The following is an 18,241-nucleotide window of genomic DNA, read 5'->3' as shown; positions in this document are numbered from 1 at the left end:
AAAGATATTTCATATTTATATCTAATTCTCTATGAAACTTTAATAAGAAAATTCATATTCAGAATTGGTATTCATATACAATTTAATTTTGTTAGCAGTATATTATTTGGCACTTTTCCACACTATTGTGAGTGCTTACTTTAGAGCTGCTTCTGTTGAGCTATACTGAAAAATGTAGACATAATCTGTGATGAGAAATTGAACAGAGAAGGCATTTTGGGCTGCGAGTACAGTGTGTCCTTGATATTCAATTAATTTATGTTTTGTGCTGAAGAGAGACTGGTGAGATGGGCTGCTGGATGATGCAGGCAGATCTCCCTGGGTTGCCTGGCAACCAGCTGCCTGAACTGAATGTTCTGCTTTCCCCTAGACCTCAGGGGATGGGGGAGGGCAAACCAAGATGCCACTGGTTCCAGGGTTTTGGAGGGAGAAAATTAAGATATTCTCCTGCATTTTTATTCCACCTTTATTAGTGATAAAATCAACATTTTATTTTGACCTTCAGTTTATTCACCAGTTCTTAGTATGCAGAGACATGGAAGTGGGCAGAAAGGTAATTGTTAAGGCTTCTTCAACATACATTATTTTATCCTCAGGTTGTTATGATATTTCACAAACCGAAGTTGCTTATAGATGAACTGATGGTTTATGAAATATAGTTCAGTAACTTCGCTTAAAATTCTTCCCAACTTCAGTCTAATAATATATACATAGAAGCATCATAAATGCTTTCCAAGTGTATTTCAAGCTAAGCTTTCTATAGAGCACAAGACAAAAAAGGTAATTCTTCATCAATTAACAGAGCCTTTTTAAGCGATAAAGATATTACCCAAAGGAAATTACAATCTCCCCTCCCCCTTCCATCTTTTGATTAGTGACTTTGCTACATAATCAAATGCCCTCTTCAGCAACCAAGAGCACTCCTTTTTTTTTCTCACACTCCACTTGATAGATCATCAATGAAGATCCACTACTCTATCTACTTTTCCCTAATTATCATCCGCTCTCCTTCCTAATTGCCATCACCTTTTTCAAAACTTCAGTCACACACTGATAGCCTTCTAAATGGAATCCCGGTCAGCCGAGGGCATCTCCCTGTTTATAATGGTTCATATCACATTTTCATAACAGCGTCTGATCCCCACGCCTGCAATATGAATGTGTGTATGTGTGTGTGTGTGTGCATGCTCAGTCATGTCCACCTCTTTGCAACTCCATGGACTGTAGTCTGCCAGGCTCCTCTGTCCATGGGATTTTCGAGGATGAATACAAAAGGACATATCATAAAAGGCCCTTCCCAGCCTGTCCCTTGCAGACCTTTCTATTCATGGGTCTACAGATGAAACTGTGCTGTGGGTCCAGGAATGTCGGATAAACCACTACTAAGCTCTTCTGTCAGATGTCTCCCAAATAGTGCCTCTTCCATGAGGCCATCCTGGGAAAGTTGATTCCTCCTCCTTTAGCTTGCATGCATTTTTTTCTGACGGGCCTCATTCAGCAGCACACTTTGGACATACAATAGCAGTGAGAAACAGACCTGCGTTGAATTCCTACAAATAATACTTTGTTGCCTGTGACATTGGGCGTGTTGAACTTCCTAGGTTGCAGTTTCCTCCACTTCAGTTCTGAATAATACCTCCTTCCTGTGGATACTGGCAGCATGAGATAATACTCATAAAACAGCCATCATTATTCTGGCTCTTAGAGCTAAAAAAGGAATTTTTAATTCTTCCCCCCACCATCCCTGTCCTTTCCACATAGATTGTACCTTTGCCTGAACATTCCTGAAGTTAACCTACTACCTATTCAAATGTGTACTAAGCCCAGAGAGTAGGTTTTCCTAATGTTGGTCTTTTTTTCCTCTCTCTTCTTTTTCCATTATTCTTACATTTGCAGTGGTATTGTCACACAAAGAATTCTCTCAGTAGAAGGCAAGCCTTGAGCTTTCTCAGCCTACCTCACCCGCAGGCTACAATTATTTGTGGCCAAGAACAGAAGCCCAGGATCAGAGCCTTCTTTGATTCTTTGACTCAGCTACTGAATTTGAGTGACCCTGTCATTAAACTCCCTGATCTCCAGCCTGAGAAGCAAATGTGTTCCAAATAAAAGATTTAAAAAACAAACAATTCATAAAAATAAATGGGAATACTCAGAACTTCTAGAGGAAACATGACTATTGTTTCTTTAACCACTTTCAAGGGACTGTGCTTTAATCTAGTACTATGTCTTTAACTTCATTCCTAAATCCTATGCCCACATGTAGAAATTTGCTATTAATCACATCTTAAAACTAGAGTTTATTATGTAACTAACAGAATTTAATTGCTGTTTATCATTTGATTTGCCCCTGACCTAAACAACTTTTCATTCTTTTCTTTTTTTTAATTTAAATTTATTTATTTTAACTAGAGGCTAATTAATTTACAATATTGTATTGGTTTTGCCATACATCAACATGAATCTGCCACAGGTGTACACGTGTTCCCAATCCTGAACCCCGCTCCCACCTCCCTCCCCGTACCATCCCTCTGGGTCATCCCAGTGCACCAGCCCCAAGCTTCCTGTATCCTGCATTGAACCTGGACTGGTGATTCGTTTCTTATATGATATTATACATGTTTCAATGCCATTCTCCCAAATCATCCCCCTCCCCTCCCACAGAGTCCAAAAGACTGTTCTATACATCTGTGTCTCTTTCGCTGTCTCACATACAAGGTTATCATTACCATCTTTATAAATTCCATATATATGCATTAGTATACTGTATTGGTGTTTTTCTTTCTGGCTTACTTCACTCTGTATAATAGACTCCAGTTTCACCCACCTCATTAGAACTGATTCTTATCTCTATGGAGAAAACATGGGAAGGGAGACTTCATCACTGCAAAAACATTCACCAAAAAGGATATTTCCCTTATCTAAAAATAGCGATTTTCAATAAATTATAGAAGAAACTCTACTTACAATTAAATCTTTTCAGTTCCTATTCATGAAGTAAAAATAGATGACAGTTTCTAGATAAAAGGATCCTTTTTTTTTTTTTTTGGAATAAAGCCAAACTGCACATAGAAAAACAGGAAATTGGCATAGTAGGGTAGTTTTTTGTGTTTACACGGTGAAAATTATCTTACATTATCTTCTACCCAGATGTTTTTTATTAAAAAGAACAAAATTCAAGCAATATTTTCGTTTATTTATTTAAACAACATTTATTGTTTAAATGCTAACTTTTCATGCACACTGACTCTACTATTGAAATAATTTAGCTACTGGTACCAGGGGGTTTAATCTTATATTTCCAAAGCAGCCATATGAAGCAACTGAAATTTTTATGACTCATTGTTAATCGTGTTGCTTACTTTCATGGAAAATGAAGAGGCAGAATTTAAAGGGAGAAGGTGGGGGAGGGGGGCACGGAGGATGGACTAGTGTTCTGTTTGATTATGAAAATACTAACTCTGTTGTGAGAGAGAAAGTCGGGCAAATGATCATAGTTTAAAATACCTTTTTTCCTTGTTATCAGTTGGTTCTGGGTAATATTTCTCAGAGCAACCAGAACCTGGTTATTGAGATTCTCTATTGCATAACATAGTTAATGTGATCCAGCTGCATAAAACCAACAACAATGAAAAGAAAACAAAATTGAGAGCAAATCACACACCCACAAAGTTTTACATGACTGACAGGGGATCCCAGCTTCTTTGTGATAGTTTGCTTCATGTCTTAAAGACAAGCATGGTCGTGCAGTGGTGGAGACTGGAAGCCTGTGCTTGGGCTGTCTGATGAATTCTCACTAGGGATGCATGAGCTGTAAATGCTGTACCTCTTCTCCTGTGTCAATGTTTAAAGATAGATCAGCTCAGTATTGAATTCATGGTTTTCTGCGAGTCTGCTTGTCAAACTGTGAAGTCCTTGGAGTTCCTCCAGTGACATCACTCACCCTCTCTCCTCATGGATACCCACCGAGAAATAGCCCGTCTAGGGGGCTCTGCCCAGGAGTTCCAGGTGTTGAAATGATCAGACAGCTCAGGAGCAGCAGGAAGTACATAGCACTAGACTGGCAGGGATGGGCGACAACTCCCAGGAAGATAACTGAAGAGGGATATTTAATAAAACCTCCCCTTCCTAGTAGGAGAAGGCAATGGCACCCCCACTCCAGTACTCTTGCCTGGAAAATCCCATGGACGGAGGAGCCTGGTGGGCTGCAGTCCATGGGGTCGCTAAGAGTCGGACACGACTGAGCTACTTCACTTTGACTTTTCACTTTCATGCATTGGAGAAGGAAATGGCAACCCACTCCAGTATTCTTGCCTGGAGAATCCCAGGGATGGGGGAGCCTGGTGGGCTGCCATCTGTGAGGTTGCACAGAGTCAGACATGACTGAAGCGACGCAGCAGCAGCAGCAGCCCCTTCCCAGTACATCCTGGGGAGTGTGTGCTCAGTCAGTAAGTCATGTTTGACTCTTTGTGAACCCAAGGACTGTAGCCCTCCAGGCTCCTCTGTCCATGGGGTTTCCTAGGCAAGAATACTGAAATGGGTTGCCATTTCCTCCTCCAGGGGATCTTCCTGACCCAGGGATCAAATCTGCATCTCTTATGTCTCCTGCAACACCTGGGAAGCCAGTATTCTGGGGAAGATGACCGAAACAGGGAGGGAGAGGGTTGATGCATAAGGTAGGCTGTGGCTGAGGAACACAGCGCAGAGCACAGTGAAAAACATTGAGATGAGACTTTCTAGGCCCTTAATCGTCCCTTTTTTCTCTTATCACCCAGTCAACAGATTTTCAGTTGGGTTTCTCATTGGAAACTGGATTGCCTCCACTGAAGGAAGGGTGAAAACTCAGACACTGTTAATGACAGGCATTGGGCCAACAGGAGCAAATCACCAAGAGCTCAGTCATTGCAGCAACATCTATCTAGGAACAAATAACCAGAGAGATGATCAGAAATGAAAATTTACTCATTTAAGTGACTTTAAAGGCACTAAAATGTCCTCAGAGATAAAAGATAATATGAAGGAAAGTGAGATATGTTGTCAAACAGTGAATGTTGAAATGAGGGTCGGTTTGCTCTTATCTCTTTAAGATACAGTCAGATGATCTCACAGTCGTGTGATTAGAGCACAGTCATTATGTTTTCCTGTCATCTGCTCCCCGGGACATGTGCTGGCCTCTGACTCATTGGTACTGTCTTGTATCCACTTCCAGATCTTGACATTAATTACTGTGCACCCTTTTAAAATTATTTAGAAGTCCTATGGAGTCATCCTGTTGTCAACATTTCTTCCTATCTCTTACTTTTCACTTTTTCCCATCTAGGCTTTATCCTCTTTAGGCAAAGAAAGCGAAAAGACACAAATTTTTCAGTGTATTTATGCTCCAATGAGTCATACCCACCCCTTCCTTTAAAGTTGAAAGGTTTTACCACTGGTCATTACAGAGTGTTCAAAAAGCAAATGTATCAATAGCTTATTAAGATATAAAAAAATAATAAATCTCGGGCTTCTGATTCTAGAACAAAGAGTAAGTACATACTGAAAGTGTGATCTATTTCTCTACACACAGAAATTATAGGAAAAAATATAGTAAGTATACATCTTCAGATGAAAATAATGAAGAAGAATTCTCTACAAACAAGAAACAGCCAGGACACCCATAGTACCCATCTGACCTGGGGCCAGAGCTCTACAACCCAAACTCCAGGCCAGAGCCACATTTCAAAAAGGACCAGCATTAATATTACAAAATCATCACCATTCAGCAAAGAGTCACAATTAAGAACTGTTTTATCAGCTTTCTCATCAGCTATTCAAAGAAATCAATATTCTGAAAAGACACACACAAAAACCTTAAAAATCAGAAGTACTTATAAATTAGGAAATAAAAAATAGTAGGCCATCAAAAAGAATTTACAATAAAAGTATCAAAGAGAAAACTAGACAGATAATATTATTAGGAAATAAGAATAGGAAATTCTAAACAAAGGAAAGAAAAGTTGTGAAAAGAAATCATCAGAAATCTTATATAAATAATATTATTGAATTTAAAAATTCAATAATATATGACTGAATAAAGGACTAAAGAGAAAAAATTACTGAACCAGAAGATTTAACTTTGAAAATTATCTAAAATATAGCACACACAAAAAAAGAAAAGAAAATATAAAAGCCGATAACTTCTAAGCATTTTCTTTTAGAAGTTATTTCCCAGTTTTCTGAAATTTTTAGGACTGCATCTGCTGTTGTTCTCCCACCCTCTGATTTCAATCTTAGGACTTTCCTTAGAAACCTTTCTTTTCATTTTAGTGCTTTTACTGCTGAGAGTATGTTGAGAGCTCCCCATGCTTCCTTCTGTTTATCTTTATCTGTGGGCTCAGAAGAGTACAATATCAGGTGTTCTTACGTCAGGAGAGAACAATTACTAGAAGATCCATTCAAGAGAATTACTATTTCTTCCTTTTTAAAAAACTTCATAATGGTCTTATGAGGTGCTAATGATGAAAAAAGAATGAGAAACACAAAATATTATTTTTAATCCAGTAAAAATTCCACTTCCCAGAAATGACCACTGTTAACAATTTTGGTGGGCATCTATCAAGCACGCCTATATATGCCCACACTTACACAGATTTACACGCGTGAAATAATATTATAGTTATCATCCTGTACTCTAATTTTTCTATTCCCTGAACTATTTTTTTTTCACATCAATAAATCTAGATAGCCATCTTAATTAATATGGCTACCAAAAAATCCATTTTATGGCCACAGAATGTATTTAATTCACTAACAGAAAATGTAGGAGATGCAGGAGACCCAGGTTCAATTCCTGGGTCGGGAAGATCCCTTGGCAAAGGAAACGGCAACCCACACCAGTATTCTTGCCTGGGAAATTCCACGGACAGAGGAGCCTGGCAGGCTACAGTCCATGGGATTAAAAAGAGCAGGACATGACTGAGCACACAGCCACATGATCATGAACTATTACATTTAACCATCCTCTCAATTGAGACCCTTATTTCATAAGGGTATTTCATCCATATGCATATAATCTCAGTTTCTTCCCTGCTTTAGAAAGGCAATATAACATAGCAATACTCTCACATCTTGTCCTAAAGTATTATTGCTTTATCTTAAAAGGAAGACCTCAAATTTTATTTTTTTAAGCATTTATTTAGGTTAAAACTTTGGGCATGAACTTTTTTAAAGGCAAAGAAAAGAAACTCATATTTTAAAATAAAGCAGTTGAAAAGAGGTGTTTAGAAGGCAACCTGAAATAAAGAAAATTACAGATCCCCTTTCCCAGTGGGCTATGAGGGGTATCCATCCTATTTAAGAAGGTGGGAAGAGGAAGACAGAGAGCCACCCCTGCTTCTTTGCTTACCCAGTTACTCGCATCCTTCCAAGAGCAAAAGGAGAAGCATGTAGGGCTCCATAGCGACCCACTAGGACTTGTATTTATTTAAAAGAGACAAAGTATTTCAAAGCCTTTGTTTAAATGGGGAGCTCATTGGAATAGTAGACTTATACTATACCTTCATGAGTATGGGGAGAAGAAGAAAGCAATTTTGTCTAATAATACATATCTAGAGTAATTTATATTTCCAGAAGAATAAAGATTCACATTTAAATACAAAAATGAACATAACAAATTATCAACTAAAAGCCAATTAGAAAACCAAACATTTTAGACATTAAAGGATGCATTTTAGAGGATAGGAAAATTTCTCCATTCCAGATGGATGTCCTAAAAATTTCCATTATTAAAGTAATGCTTACAAGACAAACTATAAAAATCAAAGACAGAAATGCAGCACTATGCATTTTATTAAAACAGAATTTTGTGAATGTTTTTATTTAACATTTTTTCAAAAGGGGGTTGACAAAACAGAATGGTATCGATTACTACAGTTAAAGAAAAAAAGGGAACCTTTTCTCCCTTTCATTTTTCTGAGATTCCCTTTGCTAGCAATTGCTAATAGAAGCAGCAAGATTTTCAAGGCTAAATTCAAGAATTTAACCAGTTAGTGCAAAGAAAATCTTAAAAGTTTGAATATGAGAAATAGTAGGAGAATAAATGAAAATAAATGAAACAAAAATATAATTGTTCATACTTGCAACCAAGGATTACAGTGGAGGAAAAATTATTAAACTGTTTCTTGCATTCATCAGTTTCAAGTCTACTCAGCACTTTGAGCTTGGAGAATAGAAAGATTTATATTTATGTCAGAACTGTTTTAGGGGGAAAAAAGATGAGTTATGTGAAACCAGCATAGAAAAGGAAAAGAGAGAGAGAAAGACAGGAGCAGTTCAGTTTCTGCCTCTGAAACTAAATAAGACAAAAGTACAAGTGCTTCTCTCCTTCCAAAACACAGAACTTTCCGATTTAGTATAAATTTTTTCAATATTTATGTCATGACAAAGTAATAATGTTCTGTAGCTATCAAAGTCCCTCTGTTGTTTCCTTTTGTTGAAACTAATACTTGGTATCACGTCATCAACACAATTTCTATGCAAAGTTAATTCCCTGGGGCTTCTTAATAAAGGAGATCAAGTCCTTTTCTATGACAAGGAAAATGTTCAGTTCTCTTCTCAGTTAGCTAGGAGTTGGAGGGGGAATACACGTATTAATATCAGAGTGGGGGTTTTTTGGCTTCTGTAAACAAGATGAAGGGCCCTGTGACCTCTGCCAGCCATTTTCATCAAGCCTTTCTCTCTTACCTGTATTACCTCTTGTATCTAATCTCTATACACAAACAGTGCATATAGTGACACCAACATGTAACAATCACTGATTTGAAACCGCTGCTCCAGAAAGATATTCACACACGGTAGTGTCATCAGGAAGCCATGAGCTTCACAGACCCCTCTCCCACAGTTCTAATCATTTCAACCATTCTTTATCCTATCAATTCAATTCTGAGATCTTTTTTTTAGACTATCTCCTTTTCAAACATTTTTCTTTTTTTAACACCAAAACCACTTTGTATTGGGGTATAGCCATAAACAATGCTATGGTAGTTTCAGAGAACAGTGAAAGGACTCAGCCATCTTTATTGCAGCCTAAATCGGTGCAGAGAAGAATCTAGCTCATCAGTGCCCCAACAGTGTCATCTTCTGGCCAATATGAGGAATTTTACCTTGCTTCAGAAAGTGAAAGTCCCTCAGTAGTTGACTCTTTGCGACTCCACGGACTATACAGTCCATGGAATTCTCCAGGCCAGAATACTGCAGTGGGTAACTGTTTCCTTCTCCAGGGGATCTTCCCAATCCAGGGATTGAACCCAAGTCTCTCTCATTGCACCCAGATTCTTTATAGCTGAGCCACTAGGGAAGTTTTGCTTCCGAGGCCAATCTCAAGGGCTGAATTCTAAACAGAGAGCACAGTTGTTCTCACCAGGAAAAAATGAAAGGATAATTAAATGACATGAGAGAAGTGTTACTTAATGCTATTGTGGTGATCATATTGCACTATATAAATGAATCAAATCAGCACATACACCTTAAGCTTACACAGGGTTGCATGGCAATTATATCTTAATTTTTTTTTTTCATTTAAAAAAGAGGTAGTACTGCAAATGGTAGTCATTGCCTCACCAAAATCAGAAACTAGGAGGCCTCTGGGCACCTTTTTCCCCCTTCACCCATGATCACATGCTTCTAAATAATAGTTCCTATGGACAGGGAGGCCTGGCATGCTGCGATTCATGGGGTCGCAAAGAGTCAGACGCAACTGAGCGACTGAACTGAACTGAACTGATGATGGTACACAATTTCAGATGTGAAAGAATGCTTAAAGATAATCTAGTCCAACATCTTCATTTTATAAATGTTGGAAACCAAGGTCACAGAATAAAAGGACTTGTTCAGGACCACACAGGGTATAATTATTAGTGCAGCCAGGTAGAATCCAGATGTTTTCCTGGGTCCTAATTAAGTGCTTTTTTACATTATGAGTAAAGTGTTCTCATAAAGTAAAGTGTTTCTATTCTTTCCTATTTCCTCATCCAAAATCACCTTGAATAAATCACCGTCATTATTACATGCCTTAGGAATAGTAAGAGTAATGGATGTGCACATACACACATTTCCACAAAAGGATGTGGTCAGGGAAAGAATCCATCAAAGTGAGCCCTGCCAACATCAGTATTCAGGATGGCTGTGGGCATACTCAGGCTTTTACCTCACCTTGAGGAACAACATCCTGAGAGGTTTAACACTGCCGGGAAAGAATTCATTAAAATTATTCAGTCAGCCTCTGATCAAAAAACTAACATGCTCTGGAGGGAGGTAGGGATCAGTACCTAGTGTTGCTAAAATATATTATCTGAAATATCCAGTTTTCAACAAACAATTAACATACAAAGAAACAGAAAAGTATGATCCGTAGTGCAGGGGAAAAAAATGTCCTTATAAATATGTTCAAATAACTGATCAGATCAGTTGCTCAGTCGTGTCCGACTCTTTGCGACCCCATGAATCGCAGCACGCCAGGCCTCCCTGTCCATCACCAACTCCCGGAGTTCACTGAGACTCACGTCCATCAAGTCAGTGATGCCATCCAGCCATCTCATCCTTTGTCATCTCCTTCTCCTCCTGCCCCCAATCCCTCCCAGCATCAGAGTCTTTTCCAATGAGTCAACTCTTCGCATGAGGTGGCCAAAGTACTGGAGTTTCAGCTTCAGCATCATTCCCTCCAAAGAAATCCCAGGGCTGATCTCCTTCAGAATGGACTGGTTGGATCTCCTTGCAGTCCAAAGGACTCTCAAGAGTCTTCTCCAACACCACGGAAGCCATAATTAAAGAAGCAAAGGAATGTGTAATGACAATGTTAAATCAAATAGAGAATATCAATGGCTAAAAATTTTAAGAACCAAAGGGAAGTTCTGGAGTAGAAAAGTACAATTACTGAAATAAACAATTTATTAGAGGGAATCAATGGTAGACTTAAATTGGCAGAAAAAAGAATGAATAAACTCGAAGATAAACTGGTGTATATATATATATATATATGCATGCAATATATATATACATATAATTGTAATATACTTTCCAATAATAGCAAACAAGAGTTGGGTGGGAGAGAGTCTATATTGGGCAAAGAAAATGACATGATAACTCAAAAGCACAGAAACGAATGGTGAAAGCCAAAAATAAGTAAGAAGGTTATTATAACAAAAGCTATAAATACACAGTTGCTTTACATACTTCCCCCAGTTTCAGTTTCTTGAAAACCATGAAATTATATAAAGCAATAATTATAACATGTTTTGTTGGAATCGTAGCATTCATAGATGCAATATGTCTAACAATAATACCACAAAAAGAGGGGGAAATGAATAGAGATATATAGAAGTAGTGTCTCTACATTGCTCTGGAATTTATTTAGTATACATTTGAAACTGATTGTGATAAGTTAAGATATAAGATGGTAAGTCCCAGAGCAACTATTAAGGTAATAAATCAACAAAATAGTGAAAAACTCATTAAGTAAATCAAAATACTATTTCATAAAGTAAATTTTTAAAGTGAAGGAGAAATAGAGGAACAAAAAAGACACAGAATGAGGTATAGAAAACAAAAAACAGGTAAAATAGCAAATATAAATCCAATTATATCTATATTAACATTAAAATGTGAATGAATTAAAATTCAACCAAAAGGCAGAGATCGTCAAACTGGAGCAGAAAAAACTTTCCCTAATACAGTCTGTCTACGGGAGACACACTTGAGATTCAAAGATACAAACAGAAGGAAAACAAATGCATAGAAAAAGAGATATCATGCAAATAGCAGCAACAAGGGAGTTGAAATGGTTAAACTAACAGACAGAACAGACTTTAAAACAAAAAATGTTACTAGAGATAAAAAGGAATATTTTATCATGATAAAAGGCTTAATCTGCTAAGAAGATAGTATAATCATAAACACATATGTATTTAATAATATATGGTGACCTCAGAAACTATAGGAACTAGGGATTTTAGACACATAAGAGATGGGGGCAGGTGGTAAGGAACCTGCTACAACATGGATGAACCTTGAAAACACGCTAAATTAAACAAATCAGTCACAGAAAACACATTTTATGTGATTCTATTTATATCAAATGTCCAGAACAGGCAAACTTATAGTTATAGAAAGTAGATTAATGGTTGCTTAGAGCTGAAATTGATGGAGGTAATGAGAAGGTGATCTGTAAAACATATACAATATCTTTTTGTGATGATAAAAATGTTCTAAAATTGACCATGGTGAAGGTGGACACTCTGTGAATATATTAAAAAATACACTGACTCCTATAATTTAAATGGGTGAATTCTCTGGCATATGCAATATATCACAATAAATCTGGTTAAAAATTGTGGCAATGGAAAAGGTTCGATACATTATTGAAATAAACCAGGATTATAAACATATATATATAAAATATGATTTCAAATGTATAAATACACATATGTAGATAGATATATGGATGACATAGGTGTACATGAAATAGTTGTAAACAGGATTTTATAAAATTTAGTTCCAATTTAGTCACTCATTAAAGAGAGAGTAGAAATGTCAGAATGTTAATGGTGATTATTATTTAGGTGGTAGGGTTAATTTGTAATTTCTAGTCACTTTACTTTTTTACAGTTTTCCTATTTTCTTCAAATCTATTTATTTTCAAGAGGAAAAAAATTATTACTATTTTTGAGGGTCCAAGAATTCTGGAAGTCAAACTCCATCTTTGATTTAATGTTGAAAATCTTCATTCATACTACAGAATTCAAAGCACGGTTGTAAAGAGCAGATACACTGACCTAAGTCTACAGGATCGACGAAAATACCTGTCACTAGATAGAATAGCACATTTCTGATTTCTGAAATGTAACTGAATTTCTTTATATCAGACTTAAGTACATAACAGGCATCACAGCATAGATGACGAAGTGATAAATTTAATGGAATGAATTGAGTAGACAACAGATTTTTTTTTTGGAAAAATGAAAACTACTTCATGCAAATTGAAAAGAAGTTGCTGGAAGAGGTAAGCATGTGTGCTCTAGTTATGACAATACAGAGGCAACATTATTAGCACAAAGTTAAAACCCTTGCATTCACATCTTAGCTCAGCAAATTTCTATCTCAGAGACACTGCAGGAGTGCCTTAACCTCTCAGTGTGTTAATGCACTCCTCTGTATATTGGGATAATAATATCTACTCTATATGAAAATTCTCATAATAACATATGTCAGTGTTAATAAAGTGCATAGCATAGTACCTGGCACATTTTAAGTGCCATAAAGATTTTCTTGAATACAAGTTTATATAAATATATACATGTTTAATGACAAAAAATTCCATTCAACCTATTTATCCCAAATGCCACTTAGCCATTCACCCCAGCTGGTTTCAGAGACCACATGCCCAATATAAATGCAAGGCAAATCTGTAAGCACAGATAATGACATAGTATTTTATGCTCCACAAGTATGTACTCCTTGGATTAGTGCTTTTCTCAGAGCCAACTTCATATCCTTGTTTCTCAAGCTGTATATCAAAGGATTCAGGGAAGGGTTAACAATATTATTGAACAACGGAACCACAGAATCCAGCCAAGGGCTGGAGGAAGGCCGGAGATAAATGAGGATCACAGGTCCATAGAAGAGCAAGACGGAAGTCAGGTGGGCACTGCAGGTGGAGAAGGCTTTGTGCCTGCCTTCTGAGGAGCTGATTCTCAATATAGAGATAACGATGCGAGTATAAGAAGTGAGGACAAGAAGGAAACACAGGAGTGCCACAACACCTACGTTGGTGACACTCACCCTGTGAGCTAGAGAGGTGTCTGCACAGGCCAGGGGCAGAACCACCGGGATGTCACAGAAGAAATTGCCCACCTCCTTGGGGCCACAGTAGGGTAACTTAAACACAAGAAATGTGAGGACAGACGCATGCACACTGCTCCCCATCCAGGTGCTCAGAGTCAAGATGGCGCACACCCTGGGGTTCATGATGGCCGTGTACCGCAAGGGGTGACAGATGGCGGCAAAGCGGTCATAGGCCATCACGGTGTACAGGAAACACTCCATGCAGCCCAGGAAGTGATAAAAGAAGAGCTGGCAGGCGCAGCCCTGGTAAGAGATGGTCCGGCTTTGCCCCAGTAGGTAGAGCATCATTTTGGGGGAACTCACGGAAGGGAAAAAGATGTCAAACACTGACAGGTTGCCCAGGAAGAAATACATGGGGGTGTGGAGGTTGGAGGAAGTGAGGGTGGCCAGGAGAATGAGCAGGTTCCCCACAAGAGTGAGCAGGTAGAAGGCGAGGAAGAAGACAAAGAGCACGTGTTCCAGCCCCTGTGTGTGAGGGATTCCCGTGAGGAGGAACTCGGTCACTGGAGTGTGATTCCTCATCTTCACATCTAGTCACACCTGGAAGGTCAGACAGTGGTCTCACTGAGATGGGCTTTCCCCAAAACACTAATACCTGCACAGGACCCACGGGAAAGGGATAACATCTATGTATTATACATAAAAACCTTCTAGATGGGAGTCAGTCCAGTCCTTACTATTTAATGAGTGACATTCAGCCATTTATTTGTCATTTGTTTCCTCAGAAGGATAAGAGATGACACAACAGACAGAATAGACTAGAAAGCAGAGAATAAAGCCTACACTTGGATTTATCTGAGTTTCAATTCCAAACCTACTCCCCACTCTGTAACCCTGGAATATTTTGAAAAATAATCTTTACATCTCCTCTGTGCCCATGTTCATGGTATAATATATCTTATGTTCTTATGAGAATTAATGCTTATATATATATATATATATATAGTCCCCAATGTAATGACTGCTCTTACTCACTCTTGTTTAAAAATTCACTCAAGATGCTAATATTCTGATTTAATGCAATTTTACTCCACATGGAGTTTCTCTTCGGCTGACCTGCACCTACAGCAGTTTGGAATCACCTATTGATTAAAAGGATTCACAGAAATGTTTTCTGCATCATCAATAGAAACAATGGAAAACTAAGAACTGTCTGGTAGGAATACACTGAGACAAGATGGAAATGATAACACTTAATCAGAAAAGGGAACAGGCACTTAGCAATACTAAAAACAGCTATCTGATTTCAATGTAGTATTCAGTCTTTCAATAGAAATTATGTCTGCAATATGACAACAAATGCCATCCCGATGAAGGTTTTTAAGGTTCAGCATCATTAATTAGGGAATATCTTAAGAAAATCCATGAAATCTGCAAAGTCAATATTAGTCCAAACTCAAATAGACCTAATTCCCATCTTCTCTCACCTGCCTATGGTATGTATAGCCCATCAGATGAGAAGACAGTGTTCTAGAAAGAAGGCACCTACAGGCGGAAGGGAAAGAGTGGACGTGGGCTGGAATCCCGGCTCCACATCCACCCTCCTGTTTCCTTTACTTTAGATGCTGTGGAACATGAGGGCCAGGCTCTGAAACCAGAGAAGTTGAAGACACCTCTTTGTCACATTCAGTCTCTCAGGCCAACAGTGAGTCTGGTCTCTGATAAAAGGAGAGGCATCCATTTCCTGAAGAGAGAATAGATGTCTTGTGTGTTCCTTTGGGACCCACTCCCCATGTGGGATGTCTGTATTACAGAGGGAGCAATTAGAGTGGAGACTTTCTGCTCCTTCCTTCTGCCCACTGTCTCTATCTCATTAATTCTTAAATGAAAATGTAATTACCTCAAAAAGTGAGAAAACTGTTAGTCACTCAGTCATGTCTGACTCTTTGCAACCCCATGGACTGTAGCCCCTCAGGCTCTTTTGTCCATGGGGTTCTCTAAGCAAGAATACTGGAGTGCATTGCTATTCACTTCTCCAGGGGATCTTCCTCAACCAGGGATCGAACCCTGGTCTCACACATTGCAGACAGATTCTTTACCATCTGAGGCACCAAAAGCATGTACTTATTTTCAATTTTCAAATCCCTTAGATTAACAATAACACTTGGGCATTTTTATCTAGCAGAAAGCCATCCACTGAGTTCAGATTTTTTTAATTTCCCAGTGGTCCTGTGTTTGGAAGAACTATGTTTAAGAAAAAAGCTGAGGATTAGGAAAGAAACCACTTATAGAAATGATGCAACAATCCCAGTTGGTGTTAACAAAACTGCTTTTTTTCTGTAATTAGTGGTAGAGTTCCCCAATATCACTTTCTCAACTGCTTCAATTAGTATCTTATCCTTTTCCAAAAACTCTGTTCTTCATTTTCGTTTTAAGATCACTACTAGTCTTTATATTATCATTCTTTAACTATGGTGGGTATGTGCATGCCAAGTCGCTTCAGTCGTGTCTGACTCTTTGTGACCCCATGGATTGTAGCCCACAAGTCTTCTCTGTCCATGGTATTTTCCAGGGAAGAATACTGCAGTGGTTGCTATGCCCTCTTCCAGGGCATCTTTCCAACCCTGGAATCGAACCCATGTCTCTTACCTCTCCTGCATTGGCCAGCACTTTCTTTACCACTGGTGCCACCTGGGAAGCCCTTAACTACTGTAACTAGGTTCAATTTATGTTATAAGAATCAGTCTACTGACTGCTGTGTAGACAAAGGATCAGAACAGACAAAGGTAGAATTAGGTAGGGCTGTGAGCACGCTGGGCTTCCCCAGTAGCTCAATGGTAAAGATTCCGCCTGCAATGCAGGAGCTGCAGGAGACACAGATTCAGTCCCTGGATGGGAAAGATCCCCTGGAGAAGGAAATGGCATCCCAGTCCAGTGTTCTCACCTGGAGAATCCCCATAGATAGAGGAGCCTGCCAGGCACAGTCCATGGGGTAGCAAAGAGATGGACATGACTGAAGCGACTTAGCACACACGTGAGCATGTTATTTTTAATGGCCATTGAGAGAAGGAAATGGCCACCCGCTCCAGTATTCTTGCCTGGAGAATCCTGTGGACAGAGGAGCCTGGTGGGCTGCTGTCCATGAGGTCGCACAGAGTTGGACATGACTGAAGCGACTTAGTATGCATGGGTGCATTGGAGAAGGAAATGGCAACCCACTCCAGTATTCCTGCCTGGAGAATCCCAGGGACAGAGGAGCCTGGTGGGCTGCCGTCTATGGGGTCACACAGAGGCGGAAACAACTGAAGCGACTTAGCAGCAGCAGCAGTGAAACAAGCACATGGATCTATTTAAAATGTTATAGCTAAAATTCCTTTGATAAAATACAAAATGCACAAAAGTGACAATGATTTAAGTATTTACAACATTCTAATCATCATTGTCTTTTTTTCATGCTAAGGAATTCAGAAGAGTCTTCTGTCTCTATGGTTTTGAAATCACAATTACTTCTTACTGAGAATATCCTATTTTTTTTTTCAGCCAAACTCTTCAAAGACCCTTTATTTTATCCTTGCACCAATCATATGAGTAGATATCATTTTTGTTTGGAAGATAAAAATAAGGCTGGAAAATTTTAAATAATTATCAAAGTTTACTCCAAAAGTCAATCACAGAACTTGGATTTGAATGTCAGTCTGTCTGCATTTAACACTTATGTTCTTTTCTAACAAAATGGAATAAATAATTTTAGTCTTAATTTTAAAAGTAAATATATTATAGTCTTATATTTCTACTCATTTTCTTATTCATTCCTTTTGTTTTCAAAATGAAGGTGATGAATCAAATCATCATAAAAGCTTAAAATTTTTTGACAAGCAATGCTTTTTTTAATATTTTAAACAGTTTTATTGAGATATAACTTCTATGCCATAAAGTGTCTGACCCTCAGCGACCCCATGGACTGCAGCCTACCAGGCACCTCTGTCCATGGGACTTTCCAGGCGAGAGTACTGGAGTGGGATGCCATTGCCTTCTCCTAAAGTTACAACTCAATGAGAATATATTTACAAAGAATATGTACTTACAGAGATGTACAACCATCACCACGGGCTAATTTTAGAACTTTTCCTTCATATTAAAAAGAAGTGTCCATCTCCAGTCATTTCCATCAATATCCCAAGCTCTAGGCAACTATTAATCTATTTTTGGTCTCTATGAATTTGCCCTTTTTGATTATGTTTTACAAGTATACTCACAAATTATGTGTTCTTTTTGTCTGGTATCTTTCACTGAATATGTTTTTGAGATTGATCTCTGCTGTTGCATGTACCAGTATTTTTAAAGTTCCTTCATTTTGGTGAACAATATTTTATCATATGGATATTTTTATGTCTATAAGGTAAGATTCCAACTTTTTTCCTAGTTACCT

General features: G+C 38.3%; 2 protein-coding genes across 2 annotated transcripts in view; both read right to left on the bottom strand.

Moving 5' to 3' along the window:
* Nucleotides 1-4,796: 4,796 nt before the first annotated feature.
* Nucleotides 4,797-14,394, bottom strand: LOC105002042 (olfactory receptor 958-like). The gene is made up of 2 exons (XM_010858484.1): nt 13,497-14,394; nt 4,797-4,876 (listed from the first exon to the last, which is right to left on the bottom strand). The coding sequence occupies exons 1-2, from the start codon at nt 14,392-14,394 to the stop codon at nt 4,797-4,799; spliced, it is 978 nt and encodes a 325-aa protein (XP_010856786.1).
* A 1,104-nt stretch (nt 14,395-15,498) lies between these two features.
* LOC105002041 (putative olfactory receptor 10D3) overlaps nt 15,499-18,241 on the bottom strand; it is a 7,818-nt gene continuing 5,075 nt past the window's right edge. Inside the window, exon 2 of the mRNA XM_010858483.1 lies at nt 15,499-15,691. Within this exon, the coding sequence (XP_010856785.1) occupies nt 15,499-15,691 (193 nt within the window). The remainder of the gene's footprint in view (nt 15,692-18,241) is intronic.

Source organism: Bison bison, unplaced genomic scaffold, assembly GCF_000754665.1.
Source record: "Bison bison bison isolate TAMUID 2011002044 unplaced genomic scaffold, Bison_UMD1.0 scf7180017864388, whole genome shotgun sequence".
In the NCBI taxonomy this organism is placed as follows: domain Eukaryota; kingdom Metazoa; phylum Chordata; class Mammalia; order Artiodactyla; family Bovidae; genus Bison; species Bison bison.
Note: the sequence above shows the minus strand (reverse complement) of the source record. Positions and strands in the feature narration are given on the sequence as shown.

Excerpts from the sequence above, each read along its gene's own strand:
- LOC105002042 (XM_010858484.1), bottom strand. The coding sequence starts at position 14,394 with ATGAGGAATCACACTCCAGTGACCGAGTTCCTCCTCACGGGAATCCCT. Across the intron at positions 4,877-13,496 it reads GAAGTTGGCTCTGAGAAAAG|TCCTGTTGGCCCAATGCCTG; the intron begins CACTAATCCAAG and ends TTGGTGATTTGC.